This window comes from Melozone crissalis, unplaced genomic scaffold, assembly GCF_028551555.1.
Source record: "Melozone crissalis strain CALT ecotype California unplaced genomic scaffold, PUWL_Pcris_2 ptg000008l_1, whole genome shotgun sequence".
In the NCBI taxonomy this organism is placed as follows: domain Eukaryota; kingdom Metazoa; phylum Chordata; class Aves; order Passeriformes; family Passerellidae; genus Melozone; species Melozone crissalis.
The window spans coordinates 10,862,630-10,884,650 of record NW_026535786.1 but is presented as its reverse complement, the minus strand read 5'-3'; the positions used below and the strand labels follow the sequence as shown (position 1 = coordinate 10,884,650).

Below are 22,021 nucleotides of genomic sequence, written 5' to 3'. Positions count from 1 at the left end.
CAGGTTGTGCTTCTTCAGCCAGCCTAGTGAAGGGAGAGCTGGAGACCATGATACTTGTGTGGCCCACCCAGGAGAGAGTTCTGTGCTGCTGGCTGGCTTAGTTCCCCGAGTACTGCAGTATTTCATCCAGACTACATCCCACCCACAGGGCTGTGCAAGGGGCACAGGGAGGCCTCCTTCAATGCAGTAAAATCTTGGTCTTCTTTCTTCAGCTGGAAGCCCACCCTGTTATTGAGCGCACAGAGCTGAGTACCAACCACGTTCTACTATACCTGGAAAAGGTGAGGATGGGGCAGAAACACAGGCATTGGGAAATTTAACTGTGTAGAGCAAAAAATCTGGACTCAAAACTACCATGGCTCTGCTAAGAATGGGACTGAATAATAATTTACTGTCTTTTTCTGACTACAAACTTCAAGTTTTTAGACTTAATGCTACTTCTCTCCCAGCCCACAGTCAGCATTCTGTCCACCCTGTGCACCAGCAGAGCCTCCCCGAGGGTGGGGAATGGTCCCAGGGTGTGCCCCTGCCCCTCAGCCAGCCTTACAGCGCTGTGTCCCCCCGAGCACGGGTGGCCGGGGAGAGTGTGGGAGCCTGGGCTCAGTGCAGCGGCACAGGGGAGCCCCTGCAGTGCAGAGCCCCCCTGAGCCTCTTCTGCTTCCCTTCCCAGCTGGGCAGGGAGAGCCTCAGCTTCTCCTTCACGGTGGAGCGGGACATCCCCGTGCGGGGCCTGAAGCCAGCCCAGGTGAAGGTCTATGACTACTACGAGACAGGTGAGTGCCAGCAGTGCCCGTGGCAGCCAGCCTGGGCAGGGCACACGTGGAGGGGCACGGGAGCTCTGGGGACCCGCAGCTGCCCCAGCCTGGCACTGCCGCCCCAGCCCTGCCCTGAGCTCTGGGAGGGCAGAGGGACTGGGGCAGAGCCATCCGTGCTGGGGGTGCCGTGTTCATTTCTGGCCCTGCAGGGTGGCCCTGACCGTGCTTGCAGGCAGACCTGCTGCTCCTTGGGCCTCTGCTGTCCTGGCTGCTGTGCCAGGGTGGCAGTGACAGAGCTCTTTGTGCCCACCTCAGCCCAGAGTGCTGGGAGGAGCTGTCTGAGCAGCCCTTGGCTGCACTGGCAAGGAGACCTGCTGGAGCTGCCTGTGTGGGTGGCTCTGCCTTGCTGCCACTGCCCCAGACAGGGCTGGCACTGGGGCTGCCCCACCCCAACTGGCATCTCTGGGGGAAACTGGGGATGCTGCCACCAGCCTGCTCTGGGGGGCTGGGAAAAGCATCTCTGTGGCACCATCCCTCTGCCAGCAGCGCCAGGGGTCATGACAGCTCTCCCTTCTCTTCTGTTTTCCAGATGAGTTTGCCACACAGGAATACAGTGCTCCCTGCGCCACAGGTAGGTGCACTCAAACAACTGAGATGTTCCAGCAGGGACTGTTGCAAGTTGTCTTGACCTAGAGTCTTTGTAGATCTTGTAGATCTTGTGTCTACTCTCAGCATTTTCCTCACTGGGCCTACTGCAGTCCCCAGGTCAGTACAGAGACCAAAAGAAACGCTGCCACCTGACTTCTTCTGTAGGATGAGATACAGCTTTCATTTTCCTTCCCTCCAACCTGGGTATTACTGCCTTTGTTTGTACAGTGGCAATTGTCTTTTCCTCTGTGTTAGTGTCACTTTATGCAAATAAGATTTGGGTCTCCCTTGGGATGAAACATCACACTCAGCCGTTTGTGTCTCTGCCCTTTTTAGGGCCACATCTGCTATGCTGCAGACACTGAAAGGTACTGAGGAATTGTCTCCCAAATACCTTGGTGAAATGTTGGTGTTATTCACATCTCTTTAACGAGGACCTTTCAAACCCTTCCCCGGGCTGATTTTGCTTTCTCATGGGAAATGCAGTTGCTGAGAGATAATGTGTGCTTGGATAGCTCACGTATCTCCAGGACAAATCTGCTTCCCCTCTCTGTAGCATAGATATTTTCAATGTGTCCAGTCATTCCCATTCTGTTATCTGTCTGCAACTGAGCATTTTTAGGTGAAGCACTTTCTCAGAGTTTAACAGTCTTGGACTCACATAGCCACCAGAACACAGAGATATCCAGGGCTCTGGATACCACTTACCAAAATATTTACCTCACTTTGTTCTTTTCCCACCTCCAGTCGAGGCAGAACAAGGAAATTCCTGAAGAATGCATCTTGTCGGAGCCTTGCTGTATCAGCTCATGTGTTTCTGCCCTGGAAGGTCTTGTTAAGGATGGGATATTGAAAAGTTAGAGGAGGACACCTCAAAAGCAAAAACGAAGCAACACTGTAAATAAATTAATTCTTGATTCTCATCAGATGTCTCTGGCCTTGCTTTCAGTTACTGTTATGCTTGTGTCTCTTCCTATCCATGTCATGGCCTGAGATTTCAATCCAGAGCCATCCATGGAAAGGTGGTGTTTGAGAACTCCTCAGGAATACCAGAAGGCAGACTGCTTTTAGTAGTTGGGAGGTTTTTCTCCATACTTGCCAGTTGTTTAAGGGAGACGACATTGTATCTCATCCATTATGTACTGGAAGTTTGTCACTCTGCCTTTACAGGGGGTGTTTTCTGCAAGGTGATCCTTGGACATGAACCTCTGATCACATATTGCCTTTGCACTGTGAAATCGCTGCTGTGGGGTGCCAGGACACTGTGAACCTGTCCAATCTCATCTTTTGCAGCAGCCCAGATAGAAGTGAAGACCTGTGGGCTTTCCCATTCTTTCAGGGTCTGCTTGCTTCTAAACAGCTAAAGTGAAGTCAGAGAGGGACTGGGACCTTCAGAGTGTCATTCATAGAATTTTTTAGGTTGGAGAGGGCTTTAAGGTCAAGTTCTACTATTAACCGAGCATTGCCCAGTCCTCTGCTAAACCATGTAGGGTTGCATGGAGTTGTTGTGACCCAAGTGTAGGACCCAGCACTTTGGCCTCACACCACTGGCCTTGACCCATGGATCCAGCCTGTCCTGATCCCTATGCAGAGCCCTCCTGCCCTCCAGCAGATCCACACTCCTGCCTAGCTTGGTGTTTCCTTCAAAGGGTGCCCTTGATGCCCTCAGGTCGTTGATAAAATAAAGCAGGATTGGCCCAAACACTGAGCCCACTGGTGACCAGCTGGATTCTGTAGCTCCATTCACCACCTCTCTCTGGGCCTGCCTATCCAGACAGCTTTCTACCCAGCAAACAGTGCACCTGTCTGAGCCATGAGCAGCCAATTCTCCAGGAAAATACTGTGGAAAATTGTATCAAAGGCTTTACTGAAGTCTAGGTAACCTACATCCATGACCTTTCCCTTATCCACTGAGTGCGTCACCTTGTCATAGAAGGAGATCAGACTGGTCAAGCCGGACCTGCCTTTCCTAAACCTCTGCTGGCTGGGTCTGATCACCTGGTTCTCCTGTATGTGACACATGATGGCACTCAAGATCATGTTAGGCAAAAATTCAACCAAGAACCACTTGCATTTTTCATAAGGACTTTATCATCTTATTCTCAGTGGAGGTCCATAGATCTCCTCTGGGTTGTCTGAGTAATTTTAATATTATTTTTTTTCTCCCTCACAACTAGGGTTATAGTGCTTCAGCAGATTTCAGTGGGGAGGACCTGGCTTCATGTCTCATAATTTGGGCTAAACATTTTTCATGTACATTTTCCAAATGGTTTCTGGATGTCTCACATGGATGCAGAGGCAGTCAGCTTCAGTTCAAGAGGTCATATGGCACCATATGTGTTTTACTTACATGTTTCTATGTGCAGAGGTGCCTTTCACCCTCCCAATGTGGGCTTAAGCAAATACACTTATAGGAGTCCTCATATAGCTTATTTCACAAATACAGACCCTCCTTTCTCTGGAAAAGCAATTGCCTCATGGTAGAAAAAATAGATGGCTATATTACTTCTAATTCAAAACAAAATGCAATTTAACTGTATATAAATCTTTCTCAGTTGTCACTGAAGCCGGTTCATTCCACAGTCTCCTCTGAATATGAGGTGTCAAAAGGCCTTGAGTGTGTAAACCCCAAACATAACAGAATACAAAGTGACATAATGTTAATATCTAGCAAAATAGATGAAGAATTTTATTTGTTCTCAATGACACTGTTTGTGCAGGTACACTAAACCAAAAATTGGATGAAACAGCCAACTGAGCATACTTTTTGATGCACATGCCATGATACCTAACAGTTAGCATTTCATGAGAATAAACAGGCATATAAGATTTTTGTATTCAGAAGTTAAAACCACAATTTCATGAGACAAAATGAAGAAAGGGGGATCATTCCTGAGGGTGTCTAAGAGGCCTGTAGACAGTTTCACCAAAGCAGCTATGTGATTTAAATGAATGTACCATTTAAACTAGACGTAGGCAGGTAGGTTGGTGGCAAATGCCATTAGCTTCTCCTTGGGAATCTCCCAGAAGCAGCAGACATGAGATAATGGAAACTTCCACAAGAAGGCTCAATCTTCAACTGGAGACCAAGCCATTGTAAGGCAGCAGCTGAAGGCATGATGCTTACACACATCCCTGCTGCCATCCTGGCACTCTCTAATCATTGAAGAGGGCAGACTCTGTCTCCTCCCACTCTTCTACAAACAAGAAACCATGCCAGGAGGGGTGTCTGCAGGGAAGGTCACAGAGGCTGAATTTCATGTGCCATTAGTTGATCTTCCAGGCTGCCTAATGGTGGGAGACATGGACAGGCCTCTGCAGAGACCAATTCAATGGAGGATGTGGTTTGTAAGCCAGGGGAGAGAAGTGGTTCCCAAGAACTACCTATCCTTCCCCATGGATTAGACTCCATCTCAGATGGTAAGTTCAGAAAACATAACACAGAGACAGATACATTAGAAAGGCGCACCCCCACTTAGATCATTCTGTCTTCTTTTTCCCCCCCTCACTTGTTAGCCTTATTTCCCTGCACACAGGCATTGTTAGATGGGTTACTCTTTAACCTAAGAAGCAAGGGAGATTAAAGCTGTGACTGAAAGATGAACAGAAAAAATCAGAACAGGGGACAAATTGTTCAAAAATCATTGGTGAGTACAGTTAATTTATTTGTAAAGTTCACTTCCCATTCCATGCAGGCATTATTAATGTCATGCTGTGGTAGTGGTGAGGCAGGCAGGTTCCAGCATCTGAGAGTGTTCTTCAGTCATTTCTCTGGTCTGCTTCCTCTACAAGGATGAAAGAAGATGGGAGGGAACAGGAGTCAGAGAGATATGTCCATCTGCTTTCTAAGGTTGAGAGACAGAGGGAGCAAGATGTGGATGTGGAAGCCAGGTTGTGTGTGGAGAACAGTACAGGAGAGAGTTGCTGTTTTACCAGGGTGGAGGGTCATCCACAGCACTCACTACTTGTGTCACCTTCAAGGCAGTGTGAGGTTGAGAGAGGGCTGAAGTTCTCCCTGACCCACTGGTAGAGATAAGCAGAGTGGGATTTGTCACAACTGAGATGTGCACAGTGCAAACAGGAAAAGCTGGCTGGTGTACCAGTGAGGTGTGCTCTGTTTATTTCTCTGCAAAGAGTGGAAGAAAACCACTGCACTCTGTTGCTCTACTATACACGGCAATGAAGGAAGCTTGGCAACTGAGATCTGCCTTCTAGTCAGTGCAGGCCACCTCTGTACACTTAGACTAGTGGACAAGCCTCTTAAGTGGCAATTTCCCATCCCCCTTTCCAAGGAAGATAAAATCTCTGCCTTTTATCAGAACTGGGGAAAAGTAGCCTAAAATCTAAGGTCTCCCCATGAGTCTCACACTGGACAACCAGACCACACCAAAACACTCTTTGGAAATGTTTTACTGTCCACTCAATCTTTGGACTTATGCACATTTTTCCATGAAGGGAGGCTGTAGGTCCAGAATCAGCAGAAATCAGCTGTACCTATGGACATGGCCTAGATTAACAAGCACTATGGAATAGAAGTGTGACAGTTCAGACTCTTCTACTTTTCCAGTTAGAAATGCTAAAGGAGATAAATGCCACCATTTACCACCAGCAGAAGGCAAAGCTTTTGCCTTCTCCAAGTCCAAATCACTTTTTCTCTGTTCTCAGGTGTCACAGTCAGGTCCTGTGAAAAACCATTTCCCAGGAACTCTGCTTTCCAGAAGCCTCCATATTCCAAACACCTGAATCTGGGCTATTGACGGAAAATAAGACATGCCATTCTTCATATTGGAAGACTCCATATAGGACAGGAGAAATAACCTTGGTCAGACCATATTACAGAAGCTCCTAACTTACCTGTGCTCCTAAGCCAAACACGCATGGCCTTGCATTGCAGAGAATCCCCCAAAGATGACAGTATTCTGTCCTGACAGCTCAGACTCCAAGTCAATACTGAGGGCTGCCTGCCCAGGTTTATGAGGCACAGCAGTGTCCTGAGAGGCCCTGGGGCAGCAGGAACCTTAGCAGGCGGCAGCTGTTCCTCCAGACAGCAGCAGCCAAAGGCAAACTTGCCATGTCTGTAACACCCATGCTCTTTGTTTTACACACAAAATCTGTGCCTGTTCGTTGGGCCAATGTCATCCAAATTCAAACAGGAAGAGACAAGTGTTGTCTGGAAGACCAAAAATATAATGAAGAAGATGGAGAGAGCAGTGAAGGAAGCAGTACCCTACCTGTGGCGCAGGGAGCACTGTATTCCTGTGTGGCAAACTCATCTGGAAAACAGAAGAGAAGGGAGAGCTGTCATGACCCCTGGCGCTGCTGGCAGAGGGATGGTGCCACAGAGATGCTTTTCCCAGCCCCCCAGAGCAGGCTGGTGGCAGCATCCCCAGTTTCCCCCAGAGATGCCAGTTGGGGTGGGGCAGCCCCAGTGCCAGCCCTGTCTGGGGCAGTGGCAGCAAGGCAGAGCCACCCACACAGGCAGCTCCAGCAGGTCTCCTTGCCAGTGCAGCCAAGGGCTGCTCAGACAGCTCCTCCCAGCACTCTGGGCTGAGGTGGGCACAAAGAGCTCTGTCACTGCCACCCTGGCACAGCAGCCAGGACAGCAGAGGCCCAAGGAGCAGCAGGTCTGCCTGCAAGCACGGTCAGGGCCACCCTGCAGGGCCAGAAATGAACACGGCACACCCAGCACGGATGGCTCTGCCCCAGTCCCTCTGCCCTCCCAGAGCTCAGGGCAGGGCTGGGGCGGCAGTGCCAGGCTGGGGCAGCTGCGGGTCCCCAGAGCTCCCGTGCCCCTCCACGTGTGCCCTGCCCAGGCTGGCTGCCACAGGCACTGCTGGCACTCACCTGTCTCGTAGTAGTCATAGACCTTCACCTGGGCTGGCTTCAGGCCCCGCACGGGGATGTCCCGCTCCACCGTGAAGGAGAAGCTGAGGCTCTCCCTGCCCAGCTGGGAAGGGAAGCAGAAGAGGCTCAGGGGGGCTCTGCACTGCAGGGGCTCCCCTGTGCCGCTGCACTGAGCCCAGGCTCCCACACTCTCCCCGGCCACCCGTGCTCGGGGGGACACCGATGCTGTCCCTGGCCACCCATGCTCTGGAGATGTTAGCAGTGCTCTCCATCTGCATTTTGTGCTACTGCCATTGTGCTACAGAGCTCAGTGCAGCCCTGGGTTGGTCCTCACCTGCTCAATGTACAGCAAAACGTGGTTTGTGTTCACTTCTGTTCGCTGGATCTGGTGAAACCGTGTGCTTGAGAGCTGGGAAAAGGAGATGTGGAGGAGGTTGATGTTCTGAAGGGAAGTTAGTCAATCTTCCTCCCTACCACTAAGTTAGTCAATTTCTCCCCTCACTAAAATCTCACCCTGTAGGTGCTGAGAGGTAAATCACAGGAAGTATGCTTCCCAGGGGACTTGTCAAACACTCTTCTATGAAGCCCCACAAACTAAGACTTCCCCCATCTCCCACCTTCTCAGGATCCTTCACCTTCTTGACACAAAAATTGCATGAGGGACCAGCATTGTCGTGGCTGTCATATTTCTCCCAAGGCTCCTGAGTCCCTGATATTAGACCTGATGTCTCCTTCCATCTTTTGATCTGGGGCTAAACACCATATATAACTGCAAGCTACCACAAGAATTTGAGAAGTGGAAGGGAATGCTGGTATTGGCATCCCTCATGCACCCCTACTCCAGAGTTGAGGGGTGGAAGACCTGGAGGAAAAGATGGACAGGTCTAAGAGTGGAGAAGATTCCAGGAAAATAATAAAATGCTACTTTAAATAAAGAAATGGATGCCCCATATTAAAAACATATATACTCAAAGAAATACTTCACACAACACCATACCTTCCCCACTGAGGACTTCAAGGGGACAAATCCTGACAGCATCTTCACATCAACAATCACCATGTTGGAGACATTGCGCTCCCCTGTGTAACTGAGGAACCAAGCAACAAAGATCCAGTGCACATCAACTCAGAGCTGGGCGCACTTCCAGCTTTTCCATAACACTTGGCAGCCCACTGAGACCTGGCAGTCCAGCACCTTCCTCTCCAGCTGTGCCAGCTTCTCCTATTCATCTGCACAGCCTCCCAGTAGCCCAGCCCTGGGCTGCCCACACAGCAGGACAAGTCCTTCCTCCAGAGCCTCTCCTCATGGAACAGCCGCCCCCTGCCCACCTTCCCAGGAATGTGCTGCACTCTCAGACTGCCTCACCCTGGGCACAACCACACCTCCCCCAGCTGCCAGGGCTCAAGAGGAAAGCTCAGACCGGAATGCAGACTCACCTGACATTTACGGCAATGTCAAAGACCTTGTGAGCCGTGGAGTCCCCGCAGGCCTCTGGGACTGTGTGCACATGCAGCGTGAAGGGCGCCTCCTCCTGCGTGGGCTGCACGTTGTACCTCAGGCTGGTCTAGGGGACAGCCAGCAGCTCTGCGTGAGTGTCTGTGGGCGTGTGTGTGCTCCACGTGGGAGAGAGGGCACCCTCTCACCCCCAGCCTCCCCACTTCTCACAGCCTCTCCACACTGCAGACACTGCTCTCCTTCAGTCCCACTCTCTCTTCCACATCCCTCTACTCTTTCTACCCTCTGTCCTTTACCCACAGCCTTCCACTTCTCCCCTCTCTCCTGTCCTTTACTCTCCTCTCCCTCAATGGAAGGATTTGATGATCTCAGGGTGTTTTCCAGCCTGGATGATCCTATGATTGTGTCCTCTCCAGGCTGGCCAGGGGCTCCCCTCCAGGATGCCAGCTGTGCCCATCAGCCTCACCTGCAGGTAGACGCATCCTTCACCAGACACCTCCACGCTGTACTCCCCTGGCACCTGGGGAAGGGGCACGCGCTGGAGCAGCAGCCGGTTGCTGGGATCCACTTGGAAGTCTTGCTGGAAGTCCCCTCCAGATTGCAGGGCCACTTTGGAAGCTGCCCCGCTCTTGGCATAGGTGGCAGCTCCGTACAGGGACAAGGCTTGGAGAGCCACCACTGTGTCCTGAAAGAGAAAGAGTCCCAGTGTCCAAGCAGGGGATGCAATGAGCCTCTCCTCCTGTAGCCTGTCCTCCTACAGCCTGCCCTTTCTGCCAGCTGGCACACTCCCCTCCATCCTCACTTTCTCCAAAAGTGTTAAGAAGAAAAAACAGAAGGAAAGAGCAGCTTCAGCATATTTCCCTTCCCAGGGGCACTGCCTGGTATCTTTTTTTCTGTAGCCTCTAAGGAACCTGGCAGCCATGGGAGGTAGTGCATGAATCCATTGCAGGGCTACAGTTCCCACCTTCCTGACAAAACTTCCTGTGCTCCCACCTGGCTCTCTGACACGTCCCATCTTCTGGGACACCTCGATGTGTGAGGTGGTCGGAGGGAAGCAGCTCACCTGGGTGGAGGAGAAGCCTCCATTGGGATTCTGCTGGCTGCTGATCCACTTTGCAATGAGGGAGGCAGAAGCCAGCTCCTCCTGGGCAGGGGCTGGCTGTGAGGTGAGCTGGGCCAGGAGCACGTAGGCCGTCATCTCCACTTCCGCAGAGGGAGCTCGGTAGCGATGGAACGGGAGATCAGCCTCGGGCTCCCTGCCAGGCCGCTGCCAGTGAACAGAGCCATCTTCACAGGAGCCAGGGAGAGAGACAGCAAGCAGCTGTTACTGGTAAATACTGCAAGGGACTTCCTGACCTGCTGCCTGACCCAGCCGGGAGGTCGGAGCCTCCGTGATGCGTCTGTCATGCAAGGTGATGTGGGAAGGGTCCGGTTTGCACATTTTGCAGGTTTACAATGAGTATGAGACTGCTGAGCCTCAGGCCGAGACACCACTTTGTCCTAGACTCCACATTCACTTTTATGGGCTACAGTCCACAGCTTGGTTAAACACACAGTCTAACCCGACTTAAACAGAATAATTCTGAAGGATTACAGGATTTCCTCTGAAGACTCAGAACTTGTTCTCCAGCCTCCAAAATGCCCTGTATGTTCATTTTCCCTCTCGGCACACCCAAATCTCCTCTGACTGACATGCCTTGTGCTCGGCAAGGTCACCTTTGTTCTGTGTTGAGCCCATGCCAAGGAAGGAAGGAAGGAAGGAAGGAAGTGGCGGAAGGAAGGAAGTGGTGGAAGGAAGGAAGTGGCGGAAGTGGCAGAAGTGGCGGAAGTGGCGGAAGTGGCGGAAGTGGTGGAAGGAAGGAAGGAAGTGGCGGAAGGAAGGCAGGAAGTGGCGGAAGGAAGGAAGGAAGTGGCGGAAGGAAGGAAGGAAGGAAGTGGCGGAAGGAAGGAAGGAAGTGGCGGAAGGAAGGAAGTGGCGGAAGGAAGGAAGGAAGTGGCGGAAGGAAGGAAGTGGCGGAAGGAAGGAAGGAAGTGGCGGAAGGAAGGAAGTGGCGGAAGGAAGTGGCGGAAGGAAGGAAGGAAGGAAGGAAGTGGCGGAAGGAAGGAAGTGGCGGAAGGAAGGAAGTGGCGGAAGGAAGTGGCGGAAGGAAGTGGCGGAAGGAAGTGGCGGAAGGAAGGAAGGAAGGAAGGAAGGAAGGAAGGAAGGAAGGAAGGAAGGAAGGAATGTCCCTGGGCATTGCTAAGCCTTTGCTAAGCTGCGCCTGGTGTGGCGATAGGAGGGGGCTGAGGAGAGATGGGTGCAGAGCCCCCCAAGGGCTCAGCACCAAGGGAATGGTGCCTGGGGCTTCCTGGTGAACTCCCTCGGAGCACAGAAGGACTGGACCCTGAGAGGAACCTCTCAGAAAAGCAATCCCTTTGCACGAGTCTTTCCTCTCCCTGCACCTTTCCCTACCCACAGAGGCCAGTGCCTGCAGCCACTGCCCCACCAGCAAAAGCCAATCTTGCACCAAGGGAAGGTGTAAGGCTGGTGAAAGGCACGTCCCACCAGGAACACTCACCCTTTCTCACAGCTTCCTTTTCAAGTGAGTCAAGCAATGCCTTCCTCTGGTCCCTGTTCCCTGCCAGGGCAAAGGCGTATGCCAGCAGTGCCTTGGTGTACACATGGTTTTCCTTCTGATTTGCTGCTGTTTCCAGGCAGAACAGAGCATTCCGCACCACTGAGTGCTGGAAGGAGAGACAGACAACCAGAAGTGATCATACTGAGCTCCATCCTGGAACAATACGAATTGGTTGGTACCTGTGGACCCTTAGCATCCCACCTTTTAGCCTGACAAAGATTTTACCCTTGTGTATCCCTTTCCTCTAGGCCTAATGATTCCTGAACAAATGGGCAGCCAAAGGCTGCTCCTTATCTTGAATCTACTTTTCTTTTTAATGGTTTTTCCCTTTTTGATTTAAAGACTGTGAAGCAGTTCTCCAATCCTTCTTCCTTGTGAAGAATTACTGGCCTGATTGTGTTCTGGGGTAAGAGGAGCTCTCTGAAATACTTACTTCCTTGCTTTAGGTTTACTGAATACTTGCTTTCCTCCTCCAGCTATCACCCTGATACTGTTCTGTGCTTTCACCCTCTGCTTTGTCTTTCCTTTTTGTTTGTTTCCTCTTTTCCAGGGCATTTTCAAAAAAATTCACTTTCTGGAAGTAATATAGATTCTAGTTTGCTGGTGAACTCTATCTGCACACAAAAAAAAAAAAAGGTGTGGTTTTTTCTATTTTCTGGAAGTTTTTTTGTGATGTTCACATTAGCAATACATGTATTGGTTTAAGAGTGTAATCACTACAGCAAAGTAAAATACTTTACATGCTGTTATGACTTACACACACTGTTACACCACAAACCCTCAGCAAGACATGACTGCTCCTCATTTGTGATGCAAAAGCTGCTATAAAATTGAAAAAGTAGCTCTGCAGGGAGTGCATGCCATGACCTGAAAGCTAACAGCACATTTACAGCTTAATAAAGGTTCTAGAAGGAAAAGACATACTCTTCTGTTGCTTTGTGCTTTGAATTTCACTGCGTGTGTACTGCAAGATGAAATCTTTTGTGATCCCCTTTGGAGAAAAAGTTCAGCTAGTTTTAAGAAAGCAAAGAATAAAACCAAAATTGGTTGTGTCTATGCCTACTACTGTTTGTAAGGTAAATGTTGGGGAGGAGTGCAGCCTAATGGCAGAATGTGACAGTAGACACACATGCTAAGGACAGTGGTATTAAGGTTTTTATCAGGGTTTAACATGGCTTATTTTACTTACAGAAATACTCTGTATGAGCCTTAATTACTTAAGGACTGTGCTAATCTTAATTCATGCACCTTAACTTGAAATGCCCCCATACCCCACTCAGATTGTGACAAACTCCTTCCTTCACATTCAGTGGCAGTTTTGGACTCAGACAGGGAGCCGGGAAACAATCCTTGTTATCCAATATGGCTCTGTCTGACAGCTTGGCTTCTAAACACAATACATAACAAAGGAAGAATGCTCTTCTGGTGAAGTTAGGGCCATGCATGTCACCTTACTAACACAATAATTCCTTCTGCTTGTCCTTGTTACACAGGAAAAAACTTTGGACACAGAACATACCCTACTACATTTGGAGCAGAGGGATTGCAACAGCCACAACCACAGTGGCTCAGCAGTCCTTCTGCTGTGATTCATACCCCACTTTTACCTGCACAACCACCTTGTCTCAAAGTGAGGGGATCAGAATGACCAAACCCACACTGCTCTGATATAGGCCTTAGGCTTTCCACAGGTGCCATGATGGAATTCCCTAGAGATATACCTTATCCTTCAAGCATTAAGGATGGGGATTTCCCACAAAACCATCTACAAGAAGTAGAGAAAATTACAATGAATGCCTGAGTGTGTCATCCCTTTTTACAGACCTGTGGTGTTGTATCTGCCCAATAGGCCCAAGAGTGGTTCAACAGGATTGTACTATTCTAAGAAAACGAAGGAGATTTCTGTGGGTGTAGAAAACCTATTTGGCATACTTCAGAGAACTAAATATTATTTAACTCACTGTCAATCCAAGCTGTATGGAGCAAATCTGTTATCATCCACAGAAGAACTCAGAAAAATGTTAAATAAAATGTGCATATAAAATGGGAGAGGGGAAAAAAATGGAGGAAGATGTTCCTTCAGTCTAGGCTTGAATGGAAATACTATTCAGACAGGATTTCTTCTTTCCAAAGGCAAAGGAACCTGGTAATCTGGGCATGGGGACACTAGTAGGGCAGGTTAGTACCATCTGTGGCTCAGGTTGCGGTGCAGACACGTACAGTTACAGGCAGAGGAATCTCCAGCAGTGCAATAGTGATGTAGGCTGCCAGTGTGACCTCGTCATTCACTCCACCCTGCAGAGAAACACAGAAGTACTTGTTGATCCCACAGAGTGCCACTGGCTTCTCCCTGTGCTACATATCTACATCCTGCAGGGACAAATTCTCCCTGGCTTCCTTTTCATGCTGAGTCCTTCAGAAGATGGTGCTGACTTCTTCCTGCTTCCTTGCTCCCTCCCACACTCCGAGTGCTGAAATAAAACACTCTGGCATCACTCTGTTGATGCCAGAGTGACTTATGGCCAAGTTCCAGCCTGACCAACACATGTAGAGCCAACCAGGCAGACTTGTTACCTTCATGGCATTGTTCAGGAGCGTCCCAGAGCTGCGGAAACAGCCATTCTCCTTCTGCTTCTGAGTAAGCCAGATCAAAGCATCCTGGATGTGCTTCTCCTCTATGAAGATGTGAGGCCGGGCCTGGGCAAAGGACTTGAGGACAAAGGCTGTGAGCCTGAAAGTGATAGAGGGAGCCAAGACGTTCTGAGTAGGTCCTGTATCCATCAGAGGTTGTAGGGCTCATGTACACTTCATCTCCACCTCCATTCCAAACCCCACAATGGCCAAGTACAAGAGAACACTTAGGAATAAGAGGGCATAAAAACAGAAACAAAAAGCCAGAGATACTGAAGTCTTACCAGGTATTTCCAACTTGCCCATAACGTGGCCCAAAGGTGCTATAAGAACCATCCCGGTGTTTGTACTTCAATTGCCTTTGATACCCTGAAATGAAGAGTGAAAATACATTTCAGCTGCTGCAGTGCTTTTCAAGGAGCCATGCAAGGGAAATGCAGCAGACACGGGACACACTGTCCCCCTTGGCTATGGCAAAAATGTGGCCTGTGCTGCTCAGTATTATAAAAGGAAGTTCAGGGAAACCCTGAACTTTGAATATCTCTATTCTTGTGCTCTTCCTCTCTCCAAAAACACCTGGAACCTGGCTATCTGTAGTCACTGCTGCTCTCTGCCCAAGACTTCAGGATGAGAGGTAAATTCATCCCAAACTTGAGAGAAATGGGAGAATGATTCCCAAATGAGAACTGATTAAAAATGTGAGTCCTACACAGGATAGGAATGCAGAAGACAGGATAATTTTCTTTAGAGGAAATGCAATTTTCCTGCAAAAATAACTGAGTCACAACCACCCCTTGCTAGTCGGCAGATGCCCACTGTGTGCACATGTACTGATGTTGTGTCTGTCATCATGCCCTAGCTGATGTGGTAAAATTCTGCCCTGGTCAAGGGTGAGCAATACTTTCACACCTCAATCCTAAGGAGAATTCAAGTTCTACATAAGAAGCTGCCGTGATTAATGGCTATAGTCTGATTTATGTAGTTCATATAACCATTTCTTATGGAGGGAAATCCTGAGTTATTGCCAGCCCTGGGTTTTTTCTGTGTTCCTGTTTGGATGCTGCTGTCTCTCACCCTGTACCTCCAACTGAGCATGGGATTCCTTCTTACAGATCCTGTATTGAATACCCCTAAGCTGCCAGTACCCTGTTCCTCTCTAGAAACAGCCTCCAACACATCATCCAGGCCAGTGGCCAACAGTGTCCTTACCCAATAGCCAAGGGAAGGGATGAACAAAGGCAAAAGCTCACCGCTCACTAAGTATCCAGTGGCCTTGGATTTGATCTCCTCACTCAGCTGCCCTGTCTTGTTCAGATAGTCCAGGATGTAGATGTTGGGTGCAAACAGGACCATGTTCTGCTCCCCACAGCCAAAGGGCATCTGGAGGAGCTGGTGCAGGTTCTGCATGGCAGTGCCCATGATGTCACCTGGGCAATGGGACAATTCTCAGTGTAAATTGGCCATTAGACTGAGCACAGTCTGAAGTGGCAGTGTTTCAAAATAGCATGTCACACTTTGAGGAGGTTTCACTTACCTAGCACTGAGAAATATGCTCTGGCTGAGCCATCCACCACAGTCTCTGGGAGAGCCAAGGAGACTGTCTGCGACACTGACTCTTCTGGGATAAAAAGCAGATTAATTTGGTCACAATTCCAGATGTATCTACAACGCATGGGTAGCAGATATCCGTGGGTGAGAAAACTGAAGAGAGGTTTCCTGACTTCAACAAATCCATTCATCTGTAATTTTGCTGATGAAGTTTCCCATCCTACAAATTTTGTATTGGGCCTGCAATATCCGCACACACAGGTGGTCATGGACTTCTACACGGCACCATCAACCAGTTTTGACTGACAAATACACCTTTTCCAGCCTATTTTTCTGGCCCTTTATGTTTTGGTGGGCAGACCTGGCTTACCACAGAGTCTGGTTTTTGATTTTACATCTGTTAAATGAAAGGCATTAGAGATAACTGAATCAAATCCCAAACACTCTCTCCTTGCATTGACCTGGCCAGCCTCATTTCCTAAAAGATGTGCTTCTCCCTCTCTAATTGTAGACATTGTGACATCCTCAGCTCTTCTTCCACAGGAAGAATTGTTTTCACTAACAGTTGGACGTACATCTAGTTTGTTCAATTTTATCAGATCCCTATACATTTCTTTGTAGAGTGGAGCACTCACAAATCTTTTTTCCCACCTTTGTCTTTAGTTTCTACCTTAGCAAAGAAAGTTTTGAAAAACAAATGGCTCTTACCAGATGCACAGAGCAGAGAATTGTACGTGGTTTCCACTTCAGTCCCTTCCGGCTTGGGGAAAAGCGCAAGGAAATAAAAGAGCAAAAAATGAGAAACAACAGCAACAAAGAAAAGGAAGAAATATCAAAAGGGAAAGTAAAAAGCACTTTTTGAAAATTGCCTAGAAATATTTCTCCTCCATGTGCTAGACTGAGGACAATTGAGAACTGCAACCTACTGGCTAACAAGTACGAAATGTAATACATTTTCTTTTCTTTCTTTTTACTGAGAGAGGCCCTGCAGCTTCACAGGTTGAGATGGAGATAACATGCAGGGTGATGTTATCAACAGGAACACGGGACCTGGTGATCTGAGTTGCCACTCACTGTGGCCCAATCCAGCAGAACTCTCCAGGCTGTGGTGATGGCTGAGTGCCTGGCACACTGGGAGAATGTGTATGCAAGAACTTTGACTGGTGGCAGCTAGAGCACCCCAATGCACCTACACATGTGACCCATGCACCTACATGTGATCTACAACAACCAAAATATAAATGTGCGCCATGGTCAACCGATTTATAAGTTCTAGTTTAGTCTTTGAAGTAAGAAAAGACTCCCTCTTTTCTGTTAAGATGGGTGAAAATATTTTGGAGAGAACTCAGGAATCAAAAGTTTACTAGAAAACTGGTTTTTGTCAGAATTTATTTTAGTGAGATTCCTGCACCAGTTTTTCAACCTCTAAATAGGAGAGTTCCCATTGTTTCACTACTGGTTTCCAGCGTTTGCCAGCTGATATATTTTTCCCAGCATGTAAACAATGGTGTTATTGTCTTCACTTTCTCACAATCAGAATACATTGTCTCTCATTCTTCAGTATGAAAGGACAGAAAAGTATTAAAAGAGCAGGAAAACACAACAGAAAAAGAGAAAAATTTTTCTGGATAAACTATGAGAGAGCTAAATGCTTTTGTTTGAAAAGGCGCCTTCTTGTTTGTCTCAGTATGTCGTTCTGGTATGCAACTAAATGAGAAATCCATTGTTTTGTTTGATTTCCAACAGGAAATGAAAATGTACAAACTGCAATGGTTTGAAAGATTTTCCTTTCCAGATGAGAAATTCCTGGGTGAAAAAAAAAAATCCCTTTTCCCAAAGAGCCCTCAGTGAGGCTTGGTTTCTCGAGGGGCAGGAAGATGCCCTGGGGCCTCTGGCACCCTCACTTCTCTCTCTCTGGGATGCACTGCCTGCTGCAGGGAATGTTGCATCCGTGTGCTCAAGACAATGCAGCTCACCCCAAGCATGTTACACTGTATCCATCCCTGCTAATTAATTGTTCAGCCTTGGATGCTAATCTCTGATTTCATCCTGTCAGGGCTTGCTGTAGATTAATTGCCACATTACAATAACAGGATAGGATGAGCAATCTCTCAGACACCCTGACAGAAGTAACTCTAATACTTGTTCAGTAATTTACATTCCCTTGCCATCTGTGAGAAAAGATTTTACAGTGCTCTATCTTCCTGTATCTTCAAAGAACTAAACAAACAATCTTTTTCCTGAAGGGGTCTGTGAAATTAGGAAAATTTCCTGAAATATAAACCAGTTGTTCATGTATTATACATTCAAATCCATTTGTAAAAAAACCAGGCAAACAAAAAAAGCCTAGCAGATAGGACTGTTGTTCCATCATTACATTCCAGCTAGCAAAACATTTTCTGAAGCTACATGAATCTTAGCTCTGCCTTACTGAAAACTGGAATGTCTGCAATGTAAGGAGGACTGATTATGATATAAATTTCTCTATATAACAAGCTGGTGCTTTTTTTTGCTAATAGCATCACTGGGAATTTTATACTGAGGATTAATTTTATGACTGGCAACTTACCATGTGAAAAGCTATGATTTTATCACTGCGAAACACGGCTTAAGAAAAGAAGTGTACAAAAGAATGCAAAAATAAAAGGTTAGTTACACTTTTTTGAACATTCTTAGAGGTGTAATAAAAATAATTTGAAACAGAATTCTGTTTAGAAATATTTGTAGATTGCAGTGACTGTTCCATATTCCACAGTACTGGCCATGGGCTGGAGGAGAAGCATAAGCTTTCTGGCTAGTGCTCTGTTCACAGCCTTTTCCTGTGATTTCTACAGGCAAACACAAGGATTTCTCATTTATCTCTGATATGATGTGTCTCGGAAAAACCCCTGTCATTATTGCCTGCCTTATTATTCCTGTCCCTCCACGTAATGTAAGACCCTGCTTTGACTGTGAGATGGCAGCACTATGAGTTATGGCCTCTATTGGCCTGTGTTCAATTTATCAGTGCTTCTTCTGTAAAAGCTTGCAGAATAAGAGTCCCACAAGCCATTATTGCTGCTCTCACGGCTAAACCAGAAAACCTTTATCACAGAGCAGCTCTGGCTGTTGCTATTGCTGCTTTTCTGTGCCACCAGAACGAGCAGCCCACGTACCTCCACCAGCAGCTGCCTGATGACCGTGTCCTTCCTCCCTTTCTCAGGGGTCTCCACAATGTCATTCCCACAGGGCTGCTGGCTCTGTAGGGCCTCAGTGGTCACTGAGAACTCCACCTGCCCTGGAGGAAACAGGGGTCAGTCAGCCCTGCCAGGCAGAGCCAGGGAAATACAGGTTTGTGTTTGTGCTGGGAACTCTGTGATGCATTACGGAGAAGGTTTTCCAAGAGGAGAACTAAATCCGAGACAAGGTTTTATCGTGATCCAGATGCAGCCTTCCAGATCTCCTCTTTTGTGATGGCCACCCAAGCAGGTGTTAGTCTATCAGCATGGAGAGTAGTGATGGGGAAGGTCTCATAAATCAAATGGTCTTTTTCTGGGAGGCTTCAGAGAAAGCAAGTCTTGATTAAAAAATTTTGGACCCAACCAAGTTAAGACAAGACATTCTTAGCTCCACAGCTGGAATGCCTGAGTTCTTTGCATGCCTTAAGGGAACTTGTGATTTCTATTAAAATGCTGGGAAAGCCATGGCCTGTAACACATCACTTGTTTAGGACCTGGAAACACTACACCCAGTGTAGCGTCTCAACCTCAGGGCTGGATTTCTGACTTAGAAAAGATCCTTCCAAACAGGTTTGGAGTCACCTAGCTCCTCACACCAGAGTTCTGCTGCCACACACTGCTATCTGATCCCGCTATCTTCTTGTGGTCTGGTCTCTTACCTAGAGATCTTGGCGTTACTGCCCAAGCAGCAGTTTTTCTTTCATTCACACAGATGCAGTAGGATTCCTCCTGTTTCCTCACTGGTACAGCCAGGAAATCAGTAGATTCAGCCAGAGACACGCTGACCTGCCAGTTGTACAGAGAGGGGTCATGAGGTCTGGACTTGGAGAGAAGCTGGGGTATTGCAGACAATGCAGTACATGGAGCTACCTATTATGGGTATTAACAACTGGTAGTGGAGCTATCTATTATGGGTATTGCAGAGCAAGTGCTGCCTGACAAAGGAGGAAATTGCTGAAATTTATGCAATTGTAGGAGATCAGAAGAGAACAGCATCTTTGGAAAGGAAATCGATTCTAGGAAAACGAATGGCACAGACCGGTCGTGCCATGAATTAAAGACCTCCCTCATGATTAGTTAGGTGAAGAGATAAAACACCAGCAGTGGGAAAGCTAGTAAGGGAACAAAGAAAAGTAGAATAAGGGAGCAAGGAAAAGCGGAATAAAGAGCCTGAAAATAGCAAACAAAATGGGAAATACAGGGACACAAGTGAGAGTGCATTGGAATGACCGGATAAGTGCCCCTCCTTGTTTCAGCTTCATTCCTTTTGGAATAAAAATCTCTATTTATAAAAAAACTAAGCAAAGGCGATTGAGATTATGTACTAATCCCTTCCCAAATTTTCTCTTGTCTTTATATGTTAGAACAAAATGCAAGTAAGAATGGTGAAGCTATATAGCTCTCCTCAGTGTTCTAGGGACAGATGCAACAAATTACAGAAAGTCTGCATATTCCAGCAAATCTTCTGTGGAGTTTTGTGAGGTAAGACTAAAGGCTGAACAGAAATATCCACCCTGGTGAACCTGGAATTTCCATTTGGGCATGTGACGATTCTGAGATCTGTGGAAAACCCAGGTTCTCTATTTCTGTAGAACAGTGACATAAATTTGTGATGACAAGGCTGGGGCTCTCAGTAGCAGCACTTCAGGCTCTGAATCAAATGCAGCTTTCAAAACTTTGACAGGAAAACACATTCCCTCTTCACTGAATACAACAAGGATTTGTAGATCCGTACACCTACATGAAATTACATTTGCAGATCAGTCATCTGGCTTGGAACAGCTGGTTAAAAAGGGCCCACTGCAGTCTCCCCATGGCTGTTAGGCTGAGCAGAGCTGTGAGCATCCCTTACCCTGATGCAGGCAGGCAGGTAGTTGAAAACGGTGGCTTTCAGCGTGAAGGACTCCCCACGCACCACAGAGTAGGGCATGGTGAGCTCCACAAAGAAGGGCTGGAAGGCTCTGAGGGACACTGTTGGGGACAGGCCAAAGCCCGTGTCTGCTGAAGTGCAGAATGCATTGGCTTTCCACTCAGTGATGGTGTCAGGGATGGTCACTTCTAGATCAGCTTTTCCCTCAGAGCTGGTGAGGGACAGAGAACAAGATTTCAGTTGTATTCTGGTGTTCATCCATTCTCCTACTGAGCAACATCTGCTGACAGCAAACCCCTGCCCAGCTGGGATACAGGCACTGGCTTTTGCATGTTCCTCTAAAGCATCCTGTACTTAATGTCCTTAAAAAATGCCTTTGTCTACTAGAAATACTCCTCTCACTGAAATACCGATACATCCACCAAGGCTTTAACCTAGTCCAAGTTTCTGGCCTAGTGACCACCCTCTACACCCTCTTGAACACTTACTTCACTGAAACTATGTCCCAGATCCATGTCTCAGGGAAGTACTTCCGGACAGTCTCCATAGGATTGCCATCAACCATATCTTCCACCATGTCATAACTCATTTCTCCATGCAGATTCATTGCAGAGACTAGCAAATTTATTCAAGGACAGGAAGAAAGGAAAAGATGTGTCAAACTCCATTCTAAACTAGGACAACTACTTTCCCTCCAGGTAGTTGCTATTCTTAGGTCAAATTTTAAAATTGAAAGAACAGCTTTGATATCTTGGCCACTGGAAACATAAATTTCTCTGTTGCCATCACAGTATTTAACTTTTCTTAATGTTGCTACTTTTCTTACAGAGATTGGATGGAGTTGAGCGTTCTTCCCCCACTGCCAGAAAACCTCTCAGTGACAAAAGAACCATTCATGATGATATGAGGGCATATTTCTATAGCAATACAGAGTCAAATCTGAAGCTTACTGTCCCCAGATATTACTGTGGCACACAGTTTAACAATCTGGTTGAAGAACTGATTGCATTTATACATGACCAGAAACAGAAGCCACACTTAGCCCTCCATCTAGGAATTTTTTAAAAATGAACATGGGTCTTAACATCTCTGGCCATCTCACAGTGTTGCATACTGTTGTGCCTTACAAAAGGCTTTTCCAGCAGGCTTAGAAGACTTTATATCTTCTCAAAGCAGACAGCTGTCTTGAGCCATACTCTGATGACAAACCCTCCATTTTAAAACCAAATATCTGATCCTTATGAGTAGGAGGCTAGAAGCTGTCACTGGACCAAAAGCTAAATTGTTTAATTGGAGCTGGGGTACTGCACCATAAAACTCAGTAACTGAAACTTATATAGGTGAGTCTTTTATATAGTCTTTCTAATCTCAGATCTGTTTAAGAAAGCAAGCAAAAAAAAAAAAGCAGCATCATTCTCTCTATCTTCACAGTC

General features: G+C 47.5%; 3 protein-coding genes across 5 annotated transcripts in view; 2 read left to right on the top strand and 1 right to left on the bottom strand.

Annotated features, from left to right (window-relative positions):
• Positions 1-2,176, top strand: part of LOC128933082 (alpha-2-macroglobulin-like) — a 29,576-nt gene extending 27,400 nt beyond the window's left edge. The window contains exons 33-36 of the mRNA XM_054269953.1: positions 213-281; positions 671-773; positions 1,345-1,386; positions 2,151-2,176. Of these exons, the coding sequence (XP_054125928.1) occupies positions 213-281; positions 671-773; positions 1,345-1,386; positions 2,151-2,176 (240 nt within the window). The remainder of the gene's footprint in view (positions 1-212; positions 282-670; positions 774-1,344; positions 1,387-2,150) is intronic.
• Positions 1-22,021, top strand: part of PHC1 (polyhomeotic homolog 1) — a 289,375-nt gene that overhangs the window by 67,282 nt on the left and 200,072 nt on the right. The gene's annotated exons all lie outside the window — the stretch shown is intronic.
• Positions 4,064-22,021, bottom strand: part of LOC128933081 (alpha-2-macroglobulin-like) — a 37,321-nt gene continuing 19,363 nt past the window's right edge. For all 3 annotated transcript variants that reach the window (XM_054269949.1, XM_054269952.1, XM_054269951.1), the window contains exons 18-36: positions 21,077-21,203; positions 20,571-20,799; positions 19,378-19,504; positions 18,656-18,777; positions 16,209-16,260; positions 15,487-15,570; positions 15,203-15,379; positions 14,237-14,321; positions 13,896-14,052; positions 13,542-13,616; positions 11,262-11,427; positions 9,767-9,990; positions 9,170-9,388; positions 8,685-8,812; positions 8,245-8,335; positions 7,582-7,656; positions 7,248-7,350; positions 6,635-6,676; positions 4,064-5,188 (exon numbers count right to left, since the gene is read on the bottom strand). In XM_054269949.1, the coding sequence (XP_054125924.1) occupies positions 5,163-5,188; positions 6,635-6,676; positions 7,248-7,350; positions 7,582-7,656; positions 8,245-8,335; positions 8,685-8,812; positions 9,170-9,388; positions 9,767-9,990; positions 11,262-11,427; positions 13,542-13,616; positions 13,896-14,052; positions 14,237-14,321; positions 15,203-15,379; positions 15,487-15,570; positions 16,209-16,260; positions 18,656-18,777; positions 19,378-19,504; positions 20,571-20,799; positions 21,077-21,203 (2,309 nt within the window). In that variant the 3' untranslated portion in view covers positions 4,064-5,162. The remainder of the gene's footprint in view (positions 5,189-6,634; positions 6,677-7,247; positions 7,351-7,581; positions 7,657-8,244; positions 8,336-8,684; positions 8,813-9,169; positions 9,389-9,766; positions 9,991-11,261; positions 11,428-13,541; positions 13,617-13,895; positions 14,053-14,236; positions 14,322-15,202; positions 15,380-15,486; positions 15,571-16,208; positions 16,261-18,655; positions 18,778-19,377; positions 19,505-20,570; positions 20,800-21,076; positions 21,204-22,021) is intronic.